Source organism: Psammomys obesus, unplaced genomic scaffold (assembly GCF_907164565.1).
Source record: "Psammomys obesus unplaced genomic scaffold, mPsaObe1.curated_primary_1811, whole genome shotgun sequence".
NCBI lineage: Eukaryota > Metazoa > Chordata > Mammalia > Rodentia > Muridae > Psammomys > Psammomys obesus.
The window spans coordinates 10,675,703-10,691,999 of record NW_026596134.1 but is presented as its reverse complement, the minus strand read 5'-3'; the positions used below and the strand labels follow the sequence as shown (position 1 = coordinate 10,691,999).

At 48.8% G+C, this 16,297-nt stretch overlaps 1 protein-coding gene across 4 annotated transcripts in view; it reads left to right on the top strand.

Annotated features, from left to right (window-relative positions):
• The window catches only part of Dglucy (D-glutamate cyclase), a 77,503-nt gene that overhangs the window by 28,412 nt on the left and 32,794 nt on the right, over positions 1–16,297 (top strand). For all 4 annotated transcript variants that reach the window (XM_055593023.1, XM_055593026.1, XM_055593024.1 and 1 more), the window contains 5 exons: positions 338–464; positions 6,019–6,169; positions 9,174–9,372; positions 12,155–12,305; positions 13,381–13,503. In XM_055593023.1, the coding sequence (XP_055448998.1) occupies positions 338–464; positions 6,019–6,169; positions 9,174–9,372; positions 12,155–12,305; positions 13,381–13,503 (751 nt within the window). The remainder of the gene's footprint in view (positions 1–337; positions 465–6,018; positions 6,170–9,173; positions 9,373–12,154; positions 12,306–13,380; positions 13,504–16,297) is intronic.

Sequence of the window (16,297 nt, the reverse complement as noted above, 5' to 3'; positions counted from 1 at the left end):
CTCTAGTGCGACATACGCTTTGAAATGCACTCTGCCATGCAGGGTGCACATGGGTGCTGGAGATCCAAACTCAGGTCCCTGCTTGCCCAGCAAGCCCTTCGCCAACTGAGTGATTGCCCAAGTTTTAAACTTTTAATTGTAATCTTAAAACATATATTTAAAATGTGTAATATTTCTTCATTTACCTAAGCAAAAAACACCATGTTCCTACCTTCTAAGAACCCTAATCTAAACATCAAAAGTCATAGGAGACAGCTAACGGAGCAATTTCATTTGTGATTATAAATGCCATTTCCTCATTTACTCAGTCTAACCTCCACCTTCTTCCATTGCACAGGTTCCTGGCAGCCCATTCAGGGATGGTATGGTGCCTTTCTCACTTCTTTCAAGGTCCTGTCTTCCCTCTGCTCTAAGGAGTCTACCAAAGGCAGCACACATTAGAAACACATCCAGCATGACTGAAGGTAAATGGGAAGAGGCATTTGTCTGAGAATTTGATCTGACTGATTGGTTTTATTAAGACAGGGTCACATATAGTTAGCCTGGCTGAGTCTGTATTCATTATGTAGCTGAGGATTACCTTGAACTCCTGATCCTTTGAATCTACCTCCTGAGCACAGACATTACAGGTGCACCAACATATATTTATATCTACACATACGCACACACACAAACACTCACACACCCTGTCTGGCAGAAAATAAAAAGAGCAACATGCTATTAGCTCTAATCACTGTTTAACTTTGCATGTTCTACCAGTTTGGATTAGCTTTGAGGTGTAGAACCTCATGGAGGGCTCTAGGGCTCCAGTTCTGTAAACCAATCATTTCAAAAGTCAATTTCCCTTACCCAATCATGTAATGCCAAGACATGTAACTCCCTGCTTGTGTGTGTATATGTGTGTGTGTTTCCTTTAAAAACCTTGTTCCCCTAGACCACGGGCCGGCATCCTTTTCTGTTTCCACAGGAAGGCTTGCAACCCAGGCTCGAGCATGTATCTAATAAACCCTCAAGTATTTGCAGCGGGTCAATTCCTACTGGTCTTTGGGGGGGTCTCATGAACTGGGCATAAGAGCATGGTGGTTGATGCTTGTAATCCCAGTATTTTCGATACTGAGGTAGGAAGATCACTGAGAGTTTGAAGCCAGCCTTGGCTACATAGTGAGTTCCAGACCAGCTTGGACTATTTAGTGAGATCCTATCTCAAAAAATAAAATTAAGAAAGGAGTTTAGGGAAGGACATCTTTTCCGGGGAAAGTGCCACAGGCCATAGCATCTTCTAAGCTGATCTTGATACAGACCAAGTTTCCTTACCCTTTGATGGTCTTGTTCTCTGATTAGCAACTATCTACACACACACACACCAGATATGTCACTGACTGGGATATAGCTCAATGGTAGAGAACTTGTCCACTATGCTCAAGGCCCTGGGCTCTCTCCCTAGCATAAAAAAAAAGTCTATAGACTGTTCTGGCTATGATGCAAACACCTAAGGAAAACCCAGCAGTGTGTTTAATATGCATAATGTAAAAGCATTCTTACTTAGCATATTGCTATTGTTGGGCCTCTATTGTTATTTGCAGGCAAATGGCTGCCTATTAGTGTACAACAAAGCACCCAAAAGAGTAATGGCTTGGACCATAATTTTCACAAGTCTACAACTGAGGCTGGGCTTGGCGGAGTAGGTCCTGTCCTTGCACCATGCGGCCGGACCATCCAAGATGTCCTCTCATATTCTGATGTCTTCTGGGGTGACTGGACCAGAAAGCCTAAAATTCCTTTCTGTGGAGCCTCTCTCCGATGGTTAGTTTTTATTGTCCACTTGACAAAGCAGAAAGTCAACTGGGAAGGGGGAACCTTAATTGAGTAATTTCCTCAATCAGCTATGCCTGTGGCAGTGTCTATGGAGGAATTTTCTTGACTGCTAATTAACTTAAGAGGTCCCAGCCTGCTGTGGGCAGCTCCATGCCAAGGTAGGTGGGTCTGAGATGTAGAAAAAAGCTAACCTAGCAGGAGACAGGTCATGGGTAAGTCAGTAAGCAGCATTCCTCCACAGTTTCTGCCTCAGTTCTTACTTGGGGTCCTGCCCCGACTTCCCCTAAATGATGTCTTTAGACCCAGAAGCGTAAGCCAAATTAAACCCTTTCCTCCTCAAGCGACTGTTGTTCATAGTGTTTATCACAAGAGTAGAAAGGCAAATGAGAACACTCTCCAAAATGGTGCCAAGCTTCTTTCTGCAGCAGCTGAGGACTCCAAGACAGAGCAGTCCATTAAGGTGTATGTGCAAGCCATGGCTCAAGACTGCTTAGACCACAGACTCATTTACTCTTGAAAGGACCAGGCCTGACCCCCTCCCCCAAAAGTCATCAGTCTCAGGAACTAAGCCATAGGTCACCAATTCCAAGAATAAGAAAACCATCAAATTCCCTATCCAAGGAATAGTGTGGACACAACCACAAGAATTGGAAGGTATCTTATCTCAAAGTGGGGCATCTGTGCTAGGCAGCCCACTGACCTAACATTCCTGAGGTCTACAGGTAGCTCACTCAATGTTATGTTAGTCAGCCAATCACTTTGTAACAAGCTTGCCCTTGTTACAATCATGTAACTGTGGTAAACCAGAAATTCCCAGTCCTTCCTCAATCCCCAATAAAAACCCTACTGTGCAGCTGCTGGGGCCTCTCCTCTCTGATCCACTGTGTTGATGATGGTGGAGAGACCGAACTTAAGTCAAATAAAGCTCTTTGCTTTTGCATACATAATTTGTGATCCAGCTCCTGGTGGTCTTTAGGGGACGTTAAGATTTGGGCATAACACTCTCAGCCAAAATAAGGCACATGGCCAATGCCTGAGTCCATGAAGGTGGTCCGTTAGTACTTGAATGTCAGGAAGCAGGACTTGTGTGAACAATTCCCAAGGTCCATCAAAGCCTTTGTACACCATCAGCAAATGTGAGTTTCACTCCAGATACTGACCTTCTGGAACCTCCAGGAGTCTGTGGTTCTCAGTAGCCCAGGCCTTGGGCCTCCAGGGTAGACAGTGGGAATGTGATTTCCAACTTTTCTCCTCACTAGAGGCACACTGTGGATAAACCATATCACCTTTACAGGCTTGTTTTCAAAATGAAAATGGGGACAGGTTCCTCCCCAGGACCCTTCTGGAAGGCCACTTGGGGGGTTAATGTCCTTTCAGTCCAACCACTGCTGTAGAATGATCCATCAGGAGAGTGAACGTGGCCCCAAAGCTGGAAACTCCAGCCTAGAGCTGAATTTTAAAGGCTTTAAATCTGATTGAGAGCACTAAAGATTTTTATTTTTTTCCTGTGTGTCTTCTTGTTAAAAAATTGATTTTTGGTTAAAAGACTCAGAATAAATCACTCCATTTCTCTCCACAAAGAGAAAGTGTCATGACCTTAAATGGAACCCAAGAGGCCCAGGGATACATGAATCACCCTGGGCTGGGAGGCACCGGCACCTACAAGTGTGGTCCACCCCAGCGCCCTCTAAAGAGGGACCTCAAGTCATCCATTCCATATTGTGCTGCTAATGGGGACAGCTCAGGACTTTTCTATTCGGCTCCCTCCGTGGAGATGAAGAAAACCTAAACTCAGCTCCCAAAGTGCACTTAATTAAAAGGGAAACAAAGAAGCTTTGTATTCCTAATGCCTCCCTGATTTATTGCATTAAAAATCCAATTTGTCTTCACAATAGGCTGTGGAGGGAAGAAGCAGAGGGAGGCCTTTTAAGCTGGCTTCTTCGCCTCCACCTCACCGCAGGTGTAGGTCGTTGTGTAGCTGTGGCTGAGCCTGCCTGAGAAGAGTGACTGCTTCCTCCTCTGATCAGAGGCATCCCCCCCTTGTAAAGCCTGTGGGTGACCTTGGCCGAGGGTTTTGAGAGGATGAGTGAAAGCACTGCCTCACCACTTGCTGTTCCTGGGGTTCACCCAGAAGGTGGCCACATCTACTTTACCCCTTTTCTCCGAGGAAGTCTTGAACCCATCATCCAAAGACCCGGAGCTTCACCCAGTCGATATAGTCCCATGGCAAAGAGTTCACGAATCACTTAGCACAGAGCAGCCTGGAGCACCGTAATCACACAGGAAACGTCTGCTGACAGTGTTCCTGTAGAGCAGAAATGCCTGCGAGTTGATGGCACACATCTGGCAGATAGGAAAATTGCCCCTGGGGCTGTTTCTCCAGTAGAACACAGCTCTGTGTGCGGTATGGTCTGTGTCTGTTGTAGCAGAATGCCTGATTCTGGGTGTGTTGGTTATCTGACTCATCGCTGTGACAAAATACCCGGCAGAAGCAGCTTGTGGAAGGAAGGGTTTGTTCTGGCTTACAGTTCCAGGTGACACAGTCCGCTGTGGGAAGATAGGGCTTGCAGGAGCAGGAGGTGCATGATCACATGAATGCATGGAATCCGCAGTCAGGAAGCAGAGAGAGGTGAATGCTGCAGCTCAGCCCACTTTACCCTTTTTATTAGTCCTGAACCCCAGCCCACGGGCAGTGGCACTAGTGTTTAGGGTGTCTTTCCACCTCAGCTAATCTAGCTACACATACCCAGATGTTTGTGTCCATGGTGATTCTAAATCCCATCAAGTTGATAATCAAGGTTAATCACCATAGTAGGTAATTTATAAAAAGAATGAGTTCCTGTTAGTTCATGGTTTGGGAAACTAGAGAATCTAAGAGTCCGGTGCTGGAATCCAGCAGGGGCTTCATACAGCCTTAATCCGCTGTAGAAAGCAGGAGGTAAGCAGCTACATGCCAAAGGGCAAGCAGGAATGGTGACATTGCTTTAAAACAACTGCTTTTGTGGTCATTAAGCCAGTTTCATGAGAATGAAAACTCATGTGAGAAGGCATTAACCTACTGATGAGGGTGGCAGCCATGACACATAACCTCCTGTTAGGCTCCACATCCCACCGACACATGGAGGAACCAAAGTTCCAACTCATGGACTTCTGGGGACCCACCCAACAGGACACTCTTAGTGTTGTAACCCTGGGAAAGGTGTAGAGAAGAGCATCACCATCCCTTGAAGTCTTGCCAACTGAAGACAACCTTGATTACTACATAGATCTAGTCCTTTGAGTAATTTCACCAGTTTTATAAAGAGAGGAGAGACTATGTCTGTATCCCCTGCAACCAAAAGTAAGCCCTTCCTCCCTCAAGTTGCTTCTGTCATTCGGCGAGACAACCAGCACAGCACATTGCAACATCGTGTCACCCCACAACACAACTGCCGGGACCACAAAAATGAGGAAGATACACAGCACCAAGTACCAGAGATGCCCACCATGGGTGGCTGTGCCAGTCAGTAGAACTACAATGGGAAGTTGCTGGGGAAAGTTCAGTAAAGCTGACTGGGTGTTTCTACTGTAAGCCCAGGTGCATGTCAGTGGGCGAGCACATACAACACTCCCCAAATGCACCCTCTGTAATGCTCATGGAGGCGCCATTTGTAATAACCCAAATCCATCCCCAGTAGATGGCCAATTCTCATTTTGTGAATACACCACACACCATAGCACATGGACAGACTACCAGTAAGTGTACTGATATGGGTCCCCAACGTTAGTGAAAGAATTAGAACTTTAAAAATATACGGCATACGGTTTCACTATATGAAGTTTAGTAATGGGTCATGTGTGGGTTACAAGTTATAGAGCAGCAAGGGTGTTGACTCTGAGGAGCTGGCCATGCTGTCTCTTGGTCTGGGTGCTTGCTAGGTGGGTGTGTTTATTGTGTGAGAAGTACTAGATTGTAAACTTTCTCTTTGTTTGTTTATTGAGACAGGGTCTCACTATGTAGCCAGGCTGACCTCAACCTTGTAATCTCCTGCCTTAGCCTCATGACTGCTAAGATCAGCGGTGTGCCCCTCTACCATATACAGCTACACTGTGTATTCAGCTACATGTTTGTGTGCATCTGAAACATGTCCATCAACAGTGGAATGAAAAGGGTCTGCAGGCGATAATCAAGCGTGCCTTTGTCCCACCTCCCATCCAACCCAGGGCTCCAACCGGCTGGTGTGGTGGTCCTGCCCAGATCCCTAGCACCAGCCTTTGAAAGCTTCTGCCAGGCCAACCGTGGTCCTCTGCCCCTGCTGCACCAAAGTGAGCCAAGGAAGATGCTGCTTCACTTGAGCCCTGTTCCAGACATAAGGTAAGAAGCCTGGGCTACAGTGGGTGTAAGCAAGGGAAGATGCTGCGTCTGGGGCATTCTGTCACCAGGTACATTTTGATCCAGCCTTGGGTACAGAGGTCCTGGCACAGAGCCTCACATGACCACTGCTCAGGAGCAAGCTGCCCTCTCTACCTTTCCACTTCAGACCTTCTCCTCCAACCCCACACCTGCCCTATATCTGCCACAGGCCTGGAGAAATCCTATGAGTGATGTCTTAGTTTCATTTCCTATTGTCAGGATTAAATATCTTGATAAAAGCAACTAAGGGAGAAGAGGTTTATTTTAGTTCATAATTACTAGGGAAATCAAGGTGGCAGGATCTTGAAGCAGCCAGTTACATTATATCCATAGCCAACGGAAAGGAATGGTAAATTCAGGGGTTGAGGGATAGGATTTTATTTTGTACCCTTGGTTGGCTTGGAAGGAGAGGTATAGACCAGGTTGGCCTTGAACTCATAGAGTTATGTCTGCCTCTGCCTCCTGAGTGCTGAGATTAAAGATATGTGGTACTGGTTCAAGAGAAATGCATGAATTCCAGTACCTGCTCAGCTCTCTTGTTCTCTCTGCTCTTGCATGGTTCAGGATCTCCGTGCCTAGGGAATGGTGCCACCCACAGGAGATGGGTTTCCCTACCTCAATTAATCAATACTTCTCAAAGAGATTATTTTTTTAAAAAGATGTATTTACATATATGAGTGCTCTATTTGCAGGAGCATCAGATCCCGTTATAGATGGTTGTGAGCCACCACGTAGTTGCTGGAAATTGAGCTCAGGTCCTCTGGAAGACCAGTCAGTGCTGTTAACCACTGAGCCATCTCTCCAGCCCCTTTCAAAGACATTCTTACATTCTTACAGGCCAACCTGAGATTCTCTTTCCATGTGATTCTAGATAGTGTCAAATTGACAATTAACATTAACCGTGACAGGTGCTGCCACCTGTCACTTTATCATTCCTACTGAAAAGCCCTTGCACAGGATTAGGAAGAAAAGAACAATGCCATCTCACTAGCCCCCAGAGGAAAATTCCATTCATACCGTGCACATTTGCTGAGGCTCTTAAACAGCAGACATCCCCCTTAGCTCCTGTTCACTCCCCACCATTTCAGTTACCCACGGATGACTGACCAATGTCTAAAAATATTGTGTGGGAAACTTCAAGAATAAATAACTCAATGTTTTAAATAACTTTTGTTACTGTGCACCTCTGATCTATAAAGTAAATGTCAGGTGTAAAAATATAGGGGAAAATACTATATGCATAGATTGGGGCTGGCTAGGTCAGGCATCCACTGGGGATACTAGATGTATTCCCACACATAATAGGTGAGTCTTATGGGTGGTCCTGGAAACTCTGCCTCTATACCTCCCCACTATGACCTAGCTTTGTTTGCAAACTAGCTATGGCTCCCATCTTCTCTGACCTAGACTATAAGATACCATAACCCTCATCTTCTTTCCTCCCTCTACCCACAAAAGTGACCTTTTCTAAGTCTACATCTGATCATGTGACCCAACTATTTAAAAGTCTTCAAGGCTTGCCTGTGGCCTGTGCCTTAGCGCCACTCAAGACTAGTGGTGAGGTGGCTCCAGCTCAGCTTCCCCTGACACTCAGGCCACCCCCAGCCCTCTCCCTAGACAGAAGGCTCCCCATTATCATTCTGTAGACCCGAGGATGAGAGGGCCCCTCAAAAACGCTACTAGAGCCTGAGCTGGTACTTCTTGCGTTGCCAACTTGGTGCAGACCTCCCATGGTCCCCATACTCAGTGCCTACACACTTAGCACATTCTGCAACCTCCACCTATCTGTGCTTTCCTCCTTATCAACTCTTAAACTCCTATTTATGCCTCACAACCCAACACCTCCTCCTTCATGGGTTGTTAGCTTTCTAACACTATGAGAAAATACCTAAGATAAACATCCTAAAGATTGAAAGGTTTTTTTGGGGGGGTTGGTTTGGTTTGGTGGGAGGTTGTTTTTTTGTTTTTTGTTTTGTTTTGTTTTTCCTGAGACAGGGTTTCTCTGTGTAGCTCTGGCTGTCGAGGACTCACTTTGTAGACCAGGCTGGCCTCGAACTCCCAAAGATCCACATGCCTCTTTAAAGGTGTACGCCACCTTGCCTATCTGGAAAGGTTTGTTTGCTTTGCTGTTTTGGAGTTCTCAGTCCAGGGTCAACTGGCTACTTCTTGGGCCTGTGGCAAAGTTGTACATCCATAGGGGGACATGGAGCTGCTCAGGAAGCAGAGAGACGATGAAAAAGTCACATTCTCTTCTGATGCCACCCATGACCTAACTTCCTCTTGCTAGTCCCCACCCCCTAGGGTGCAGACTTGCCACAGCCACCACAGGCTGGGGTCATTCATTCAGTCCGTGGGCTTCTGGGGACACTGGACATCCAAAGGAGAGAAGCAGAAGAAAAAGTCTTCGCATTTCTCATTGGCCTGTGTTTCTCACAGTCCAGACACTTGCTGCTCCATGTAGCAGGTGCCTGAAGGTGGGGTCATATCTTGGCCGTCCCTATGAGCCCATCCCCTGACACATGGCTGGAAAGGAGGAAGGACTCAGCCAATGACTTGGGATGAGCAGGAATGAGGCCTGTACCCCGTGAGGTTATCAGCCTCACGGGAGAGCTCCTCTGTGGAGAGAGGAGGCCTTAGCCTGCAAACTCCTGGAGGTTCCTCGAGGCCACCATCCTCCGGGTGCCAGCATGCCTTCACGGCAGAGAGTCCACCGGCAGTTTATTCTCGTGGTTCTGGCTGATCTCATGTTGAGCTTCAGGACACGGAATGGGGTGCAACCCACAGGTTGTGTTGCACGCATGTTGAGTCAGCAGCTTCGGTTTGGGCGTGAGTCACAGCACCAACAAAGCCCCTAGGTGAAAACCAAGTACGGTGGTGTAGGGGGATTTCCCGAGATGCCCTCCCGGCATGTCCCTGGGGACATACTAAGAGCCAGGGCACTGTGAGCGGTGTTTTGCTCCCCCAGGGCCGCCTGTCCACAGTTTCAGAAATACGAGCTTGGCACCTGCACAGGCATCCTGGCCTCACTCGAAGAGTACTCAGAGCAGCTAAAGGACATGGTGGCCTTCTTCATGGACTGCAGCCTCCCCATAGACGAGGCCTTGGAACGGGCTGGAGTTCCCAGAAGAGACCCAGCAGGCCCCAGCCACACAGGAGCATACAAGGTAGGGTCCCATCCCTGGGCGTGAAAATGTGCACGGAGTTGTGTTTCTCTGTGGTGGAGAAAACGTTGGTACTGGAAGCAGAAACCCGATGGTCAACCCCAGCTCAGTCACTCTCCAGGTAAAGCCGCTAGCCTGTGAGCCAGCCTCTCTCCCACACACCTCTGCTATGGCTGAGAGGTGTCAGTCAAAGCCATTTGGAGAGAGAGAGAGAGAGAGAGAGAGAGAGAGAAGAGAGAGAGTGTGCTCGCTCTCACTCGTGGGTGCACATGCATGTATGTAAACTTGTCTCCAGTCCAGAGGTCAACTGGTCTTCTTCAGAGGCAGTAAGCCTTGTTTCCTGTTAAATGACATTTATCTGGAGAAGGGTGACTTGCAATGCACATGTGGAGCTTGGAGGACAACTTAAGGAAATCAAATTCTCTCCTGACAAGGTCTCTCCCTGGGCGTCACTGATTAAGGCTGGGCTGGCTGGCCAGAGGGCCGTAGGGTTCCTCTCTTCTCCATCCCCTCAGTGCTAAATCACACACACAGGTGTCACCGACTCTAGTTTCAATGCGCACATCGAAGACTAGCAAAGGCAGAAAGCAAGCTGGGCCTGCTGGTGCACTCACTCAATCCCAGCAATCGGGGAGGCAGAGGCAGGTGGAGCTGTGAGCTGGAGGCCAGCCTGGTCTACAAAGCGAGTCCAGGACAGCTTAGGCTACACAGGGAAACCCTGCCTTGAAAAAGCAAAAAGGAACCCCCCCCCCAAAAAAAAAAAAAAAAAAAAAAAAAAACAAAGGCAGAAGGGTGGCCTCTCCTGGGGCACGCCTGCCATTAGGGACTGTCCCTGGCTGGCTCCATGAACGTTTCTTCCTGCTGAAACCAGTCGAGTGGAGGAAGAGCAGAGTCCTTGCCTCATCAGCTCCTTCCCAGATGCTGTTGGGACAAGTCTGGGCGCTCCCTCTGCCAGATGAGTGGCCTGCAGGCCTCGCTGGGATGAGCTTCCAGTTTCCCTGTTCACAGGGACTGGACAGTTCATCTTGGGCCCTGTTTGTTACAGTGCCCACCTTTGGCTCCCGTCAGAGAGGCCTGGATTGTATCATGTCAGAAACAATATTGTCCACATTCTACTCTCCCCTTCCAGGTGCAGGGGACTGAAGCAATAGGGAAGGGTGACGACAGAGCCCTGAGCCCTGGCCACTGGCTGGGACCCACTATTATTTGTAGCAGGTGAGAGCTGGGATAGCCTCAGGCATGTCGGCATAGCCACTCTTCAAAAGAAGAAAATAAGACTTAGAGGGTGAGAGATAGGGGCCTGCCCAGGTCCCAGAGCCCACAGGAACCACACCCTTGGTTGGTGTGGTGCCTGAAGAAAGCTTTGCACAGAAGCACGGATGTCCATAGGAGATGTTCACCACAGCCTGTCAATTATCCATGACACCTCACTGCCTCCTCTCATCGTGGTTACCACACAGCTTTGTCTGTAGCAATGCCACCCCATTGCCCTTAGGTCCTGAGAAAGATGGCTGGACAGCCATCTTGAATCCTGCTGATGGCCTGGATAGATGGCCCTCCTGAACAGAGTGTCCAGTCCCCAGGAGCACTGCCGGCTTTGTAGGTGGCCTACATGTGCCTTCACTTGGTCCCAGGTGCTGTCATAGAGACGCCAGGCTGGCAGCACACCAGAGCCTCACCCTCCTGTTGCCAGGGTGGTAACGGCGAGCCAGTTAAGTGGCAGCCAAGGCTGTCCCAGTGGATCAGACTCTGGCTGTGTTCTGAGCCTGTCGTAAGGCCTGCTGCAGGGGGAGAAGAAACGGGCCACGGGTGAAAGTCACCCGGGTCGCCCTGTGCAGACACTACGGAGGGAGGATGGTGCACCCAGGGACTCGTTCCCTGTGGAACCTGGAAGTGGAGTAGGTTCCTCCTGGCTCTGTCAGAAATTCTCAGGCTTCCTGAGGTGCAGGGAGAAAATTCAGAGGCTCATGACACTGGATGGGGAATCTCTCTCTCTCTCTTTCTCTGTGTGTGTGTGTGTGTGTGTGTGTGTGTGTGTGTGTGTGTGTCTGAAATTCAGCATTTCCTTTAGTTTGGAACGTCGGTGACAAAGGGCTGTGTCAGCAGATGCTGTAGTGTCATGGCCAATAAAGTATTTTGTAGATAGCATCCTATCACAGTATGGTTCTCAGACTCTCAAAGACACCCTACAGGCCGATACTTCAAAACGACAATGGTGGTAGATCTGCCGTTCTGTCCTCTTAGCCGTTGATGGGAAAGCATACTGTTTTCCAGGCTCTGGTAACTACACCTCAACATTTGAAACAGCACTGGTTTCCTTTCCAGCATCTAATTTTCCTCCCTTTTCTTTCCCTCGCCTCTTTGCTGTCTCACCTATGTGGTTATGCTTTAAGACAGGCTGTCACTGCGTCACCCAGGATAACCGGAGTCAAGGCTCAAACTCTCCATCCTCCTGCCTTAGCCTCCCAAGTCCTGGGACTACAGACACATTCCACCCTGATTTTTTTTTTTATGTGATTAAAACATTACTCTGTCCAGCTTAGAAGATGAGTCAGACTGCTGAAGTGACATTGACAGATTTAAAAAAAAAAAAGAAAAGAAAAATAGGACCCCCCCCCCACACCACCACCATTTTGAGTCACTCACTCTCAACCAGGTACCCCATCTGGGTTTTCTACAACAGCTACTGGAGCCTCTTGCTCTGTGCGGCTTCTTGAACCCCGAGTGCTGGGGCTTGAATCTGAGCTGATTACTGTCTCCCCCCCCTTCCATTTTCACTTGTCAGACATCAGTGCCGTGTGCCGCCACTGCTGGCTTCTGCTGCCCTCTGGTGGTCACAATGAGACACGTCCCCAAGGACAAGCTGGAAAGGCTGCTGCAGGCCACTCACTCCGTGGGAGGACAGCAAGGACAACCCATCCACATTGGCGACCCAGGTCAGTGTCGACCCAAGTTGTGGTTCCAGCACGAGCCTGAGAAGCATCCAGGAGCTTGTGCTCTTCTTAGGGGAGTCTCCAGGATGAGGGCCTGCAGCGAGGCCCAGAGGTCCCGTACCCAGTGTCCTTGGGTTTAAGACACTGCCTTGCCAGACTGGCGACCCTCATCTTGAGAATTTATGATGCACACACAGGGCCTATGAGTGTCACATGATCCCTGAATTTGGGGAATAAAGGAATAAGGGATTGTGTGGGACTTTGTTTCAAGCTGCCCTCTGACCTCTACATGCATGCTGTGGCACGAGTGCTGGTCACAATCATTCATCTCTCTCCCTCTCTGTTCCATGAGTATTAACTTAGCCTGAGAGTGAATGGACAGATCCAAGTCTGAATGCTGCCCAGGCTTCTCAGAACTCCCAGGGGGCCTAAGGAAACTTGGCCCAGATGAGAGCCAGCATCCACGTACTTGAACTTGCAGAATCCTCAAAGGCCTGACCTTCTATGAGAATACCATCAGCACTCTTGGCTTTCCTCACCCAACACAGCCCCGGGGCCACCCTGAGGGCCGACTTATTAGTGGGATAAACGGGGCCCGACGCATCCATCTTTGTTGACTGCTGGCTAGAGCGAGGGCTGCTGACGGGAGTAACAGAGGTTACAGCTATATCAAGATCACACACACACACAGTGCTGGCTTTGTTAGGAATCCATGTGCTATGAGGCCAGTGCCGAGCTAAAAATGCTATACTCCCTCTAGAAACCACTGCAGTCAGGCCTGATTGTACCAGTCAACATGAGCCCTAAGTTACAGAACATCCTGATCTGTTAAAACTCCAACTCGTAGCCATCGTTACCAACTCCTCCTCCTCTAATCCTCCTCAGCCCCTTCCTCCTCCTCCTCCTCTTCCTCCTCCTTCTCCTCCTGTCTCTCCTCTTCTTTCTCCTTTCCCACCTAATATAATGAATGCTACAACCAGTGTTTCTTTGGAAGAAAGATCCATAAGGTACTCAGTGTGTCCGTGTGGACGGTACCAACCAGAGGAATCTTATTTTGCTGTTGTCTTTCCATCTGCAGAACTTTTGGGAATCAAGGCGCTTTCCGAACCTGACTACGGGAGTTATGTGGAGTGTCAGCCGGGGGATGTCCCAGTGTTCTGGCCTTCTCAGCTGACCAGTCTGGAAGCAGTCGTCAACTGCAGTATGTTGGGGAACAGCGGCACAACATCCTTGACCTCAGATGTAACCCAGCGGGCCTGGGGTTCTTGAAAGCGCAGGTTTACAGATTAACAGCTTAAAAATAAACCCAGAGAAGCCGGGCATGGTGGTGCACACCTGTGATCCCAGCACTCTGGGAGGCAGAGGCAGGTAGATCTCTGTGAGTTTGAGGCCAGCCTGGTCTAAAAAGGGAGTCTGGGACAGCCAAGGCTACACAGTTTCGAAACTCTGTCTCGAAACACCAAACAAACAAATAAACAAACCCAGAGAACACAGGCCTCGAGTCAGGGATGCAGCTCAATGGCAGAGAACTTTCCCAGTGTGGCACAAAGCCCTGTGTCTGACCCCAGCTCTGGGAAACAAACACAGACATAGATTAAGACTGCAGTGTCTCTCTCCCACTCTCTCCATTTAATCCCACGCTGTCTCCTCACCAATCAGCTGACCTTTAGCTCTCAGGAACCTTTTGACTCAACACTTTTTCTGTCTGCTGAAGCTCCACAGCTTGATCTAATGGAAGACCCAACCTTCAGCTTGGCTTTTTGAGACATTTTTGGAAATTGGCAGGGCTGAAAGCCAAAGGATGAAACCAAGAAACACAGCTGACGTTGAAACACAGCTCATGCTGCCTCTCAGTACCTGCTCCTCAGCAGTCCCAGGACCCCTCAGTATCGGAATCTAGCTCACCCCCACCCTCCCGCACACTTTAACTCATCCCAAGAATGCCTGTGAGTCCTAATACAATGGAAGCGCATTGTGAATAGCTGTTACGCTCTATTTTGAAGATTCATTTTGTGTATATGGATCTGCTCTGACTGCACTATGTAGACAGAGGCCAGAAGAGGGCATCAGATCCCCTTGCAACTGAAGTAAACAGGCAGTTGTGAGCTGCCATGCAGTGCTGGGAACCAAACCCAAGTCCTCTGCAAGAACAGCAAATACTTCCAGCTGCTGAGCTATCTCTCTGTGCCCATTATATTGTATTTTTTTTAAGGGAGGATGACAAAGGGGGAAAACCCATTTGTCTTCACCACAGGCACAAATATTCTTCTTTTGAATGTTTTCAATCAACAGTTGGATGGGTACTAAGACTAAAAGCAATATCATCAGCTCCACCCGGCCCCCCAAAGAGGCTAGGGTAGTGTTACAATAACCAGACATAAGAGGGCACCCCCTGGCTCCCAGTAACAGGAATGTAATGAAAATGTTGATAATAGTAACTATTAGAGTCTCCTGTCATAGACATTGGAAAATTCTGATCAGGTCAGTCACCTTTCCACTAAAAAGAGTCTTAAAAGGTTAAGGGACGGGCATGGCGGTGCACGCCTTTAGTCCTTGCACTTGGGAGGCAGAGGCAGGTGGATCTCTGAGTCTGAGGTCAGCCTGGTCTACAAAGGGAGTCCAAGACAGCCAGGGCTACACAGGGAAACCCTGTCTCAAAAAAAAAAAAAAAATCAGGTTTAGTGCTACTTTACTTTAACAGCATTCATGATAGTTTGGCTATCAAACTGTCTTCCTGATATAGTGACGAGACATAGACTACACAATCCATGGGTTTCTACTGTTTATTTAAAAGCCTGTGCGTTGAGTACCTACGGCAGGCCAGGTGTGAGCTCAGACTATAGGAATTGCCTGCTGTGTCCTCGGGAGCCTGTGACCATTCTAGGTACGGGAGCGGGGTGGAGGGCAGGTACACACAGCCAAACACAGGCAGTAAATATCCCCAGCACAGCAGGCTCGCTGCTCTCCTGCCATCCGCCGTGGATGTGCCTGGAAAGCGGATCTCCTAGCACCCCCTAGCCCTCTTACCTCTCACAGCAAATGGCTTGTGGAGGAGAAGAGAAGCCATCATCGGTCAGAGACAAGAGTGGGCCTTTCTCACACCCCAGCGTGTAAGTTATTAGCCTTGTGAGTTATTAGTTGGATCACTCCTGAATCCCCACACAACCGGTGGGAGCAACGCCTTGCGCCCTGTCCTGAGCCCCCTGCTCTTATTTGTACCTAGCTTTCAAGCAGGGGTAACCATTCCTCCTTGTCAGTAGTTGCCCTCTCATAGACCACACGCGAAGCTCACGCATCTGTCGGCAGACGCTCCGCTTGAATGTTGGCTGACTCTGGCTTTCCACTGTATCCAAGAAATGTTACGATTTCTGCGAAATCCAAGATAGCACTTACTCACGCTGACGTTTATTTGACACCCATCATGGGCAAGGCGTTCTGTGGGATCCTGAGGTAAAGAAACAGGGGTGCCTCGTCGTGAGGAGCACGCAGCTGCGTGAAGGTAAAGCACTCAGATACAACAGTGATGCCCAAAGGAGGCAAACGGAAGAGAGTTCAATATGCGAGCACCCCGCCGCCGGGCACAGGGGCAGGGAGAAGGCACAGCATCTGCCTCGATGAGGCAGACCACTGCTGAGGTACGCTGCGCCCGAGCAGAGCATGCGCACCTGGCTGAGCATGCGCACCTGTACTTCCTGCCAACTGCTGATACAGACAAGGCCATTCATTTTATAACATAACAGATAGGCTTAGAAAGGGTAAAGTCACGCCTGAAACTTGGGTGCATCCTCCGGGCTGCAGCCACTTCTGAGGAGAATGCTAGGGTACCGCTTATGGCTGTTTCTGTAATCTAGCAGGGGGGAGGTTTTGGTTTTTGTGTTTAAAGAAAAATATAAACGCTCTAAGGAATCAGAAGCTCCATATGCAGAGGGTACCCAGTCTAGCATCGGCTACAAGGTAAAGTGAGTGGGTTCGTGCACTGAAGAGTTCAGCAGTGC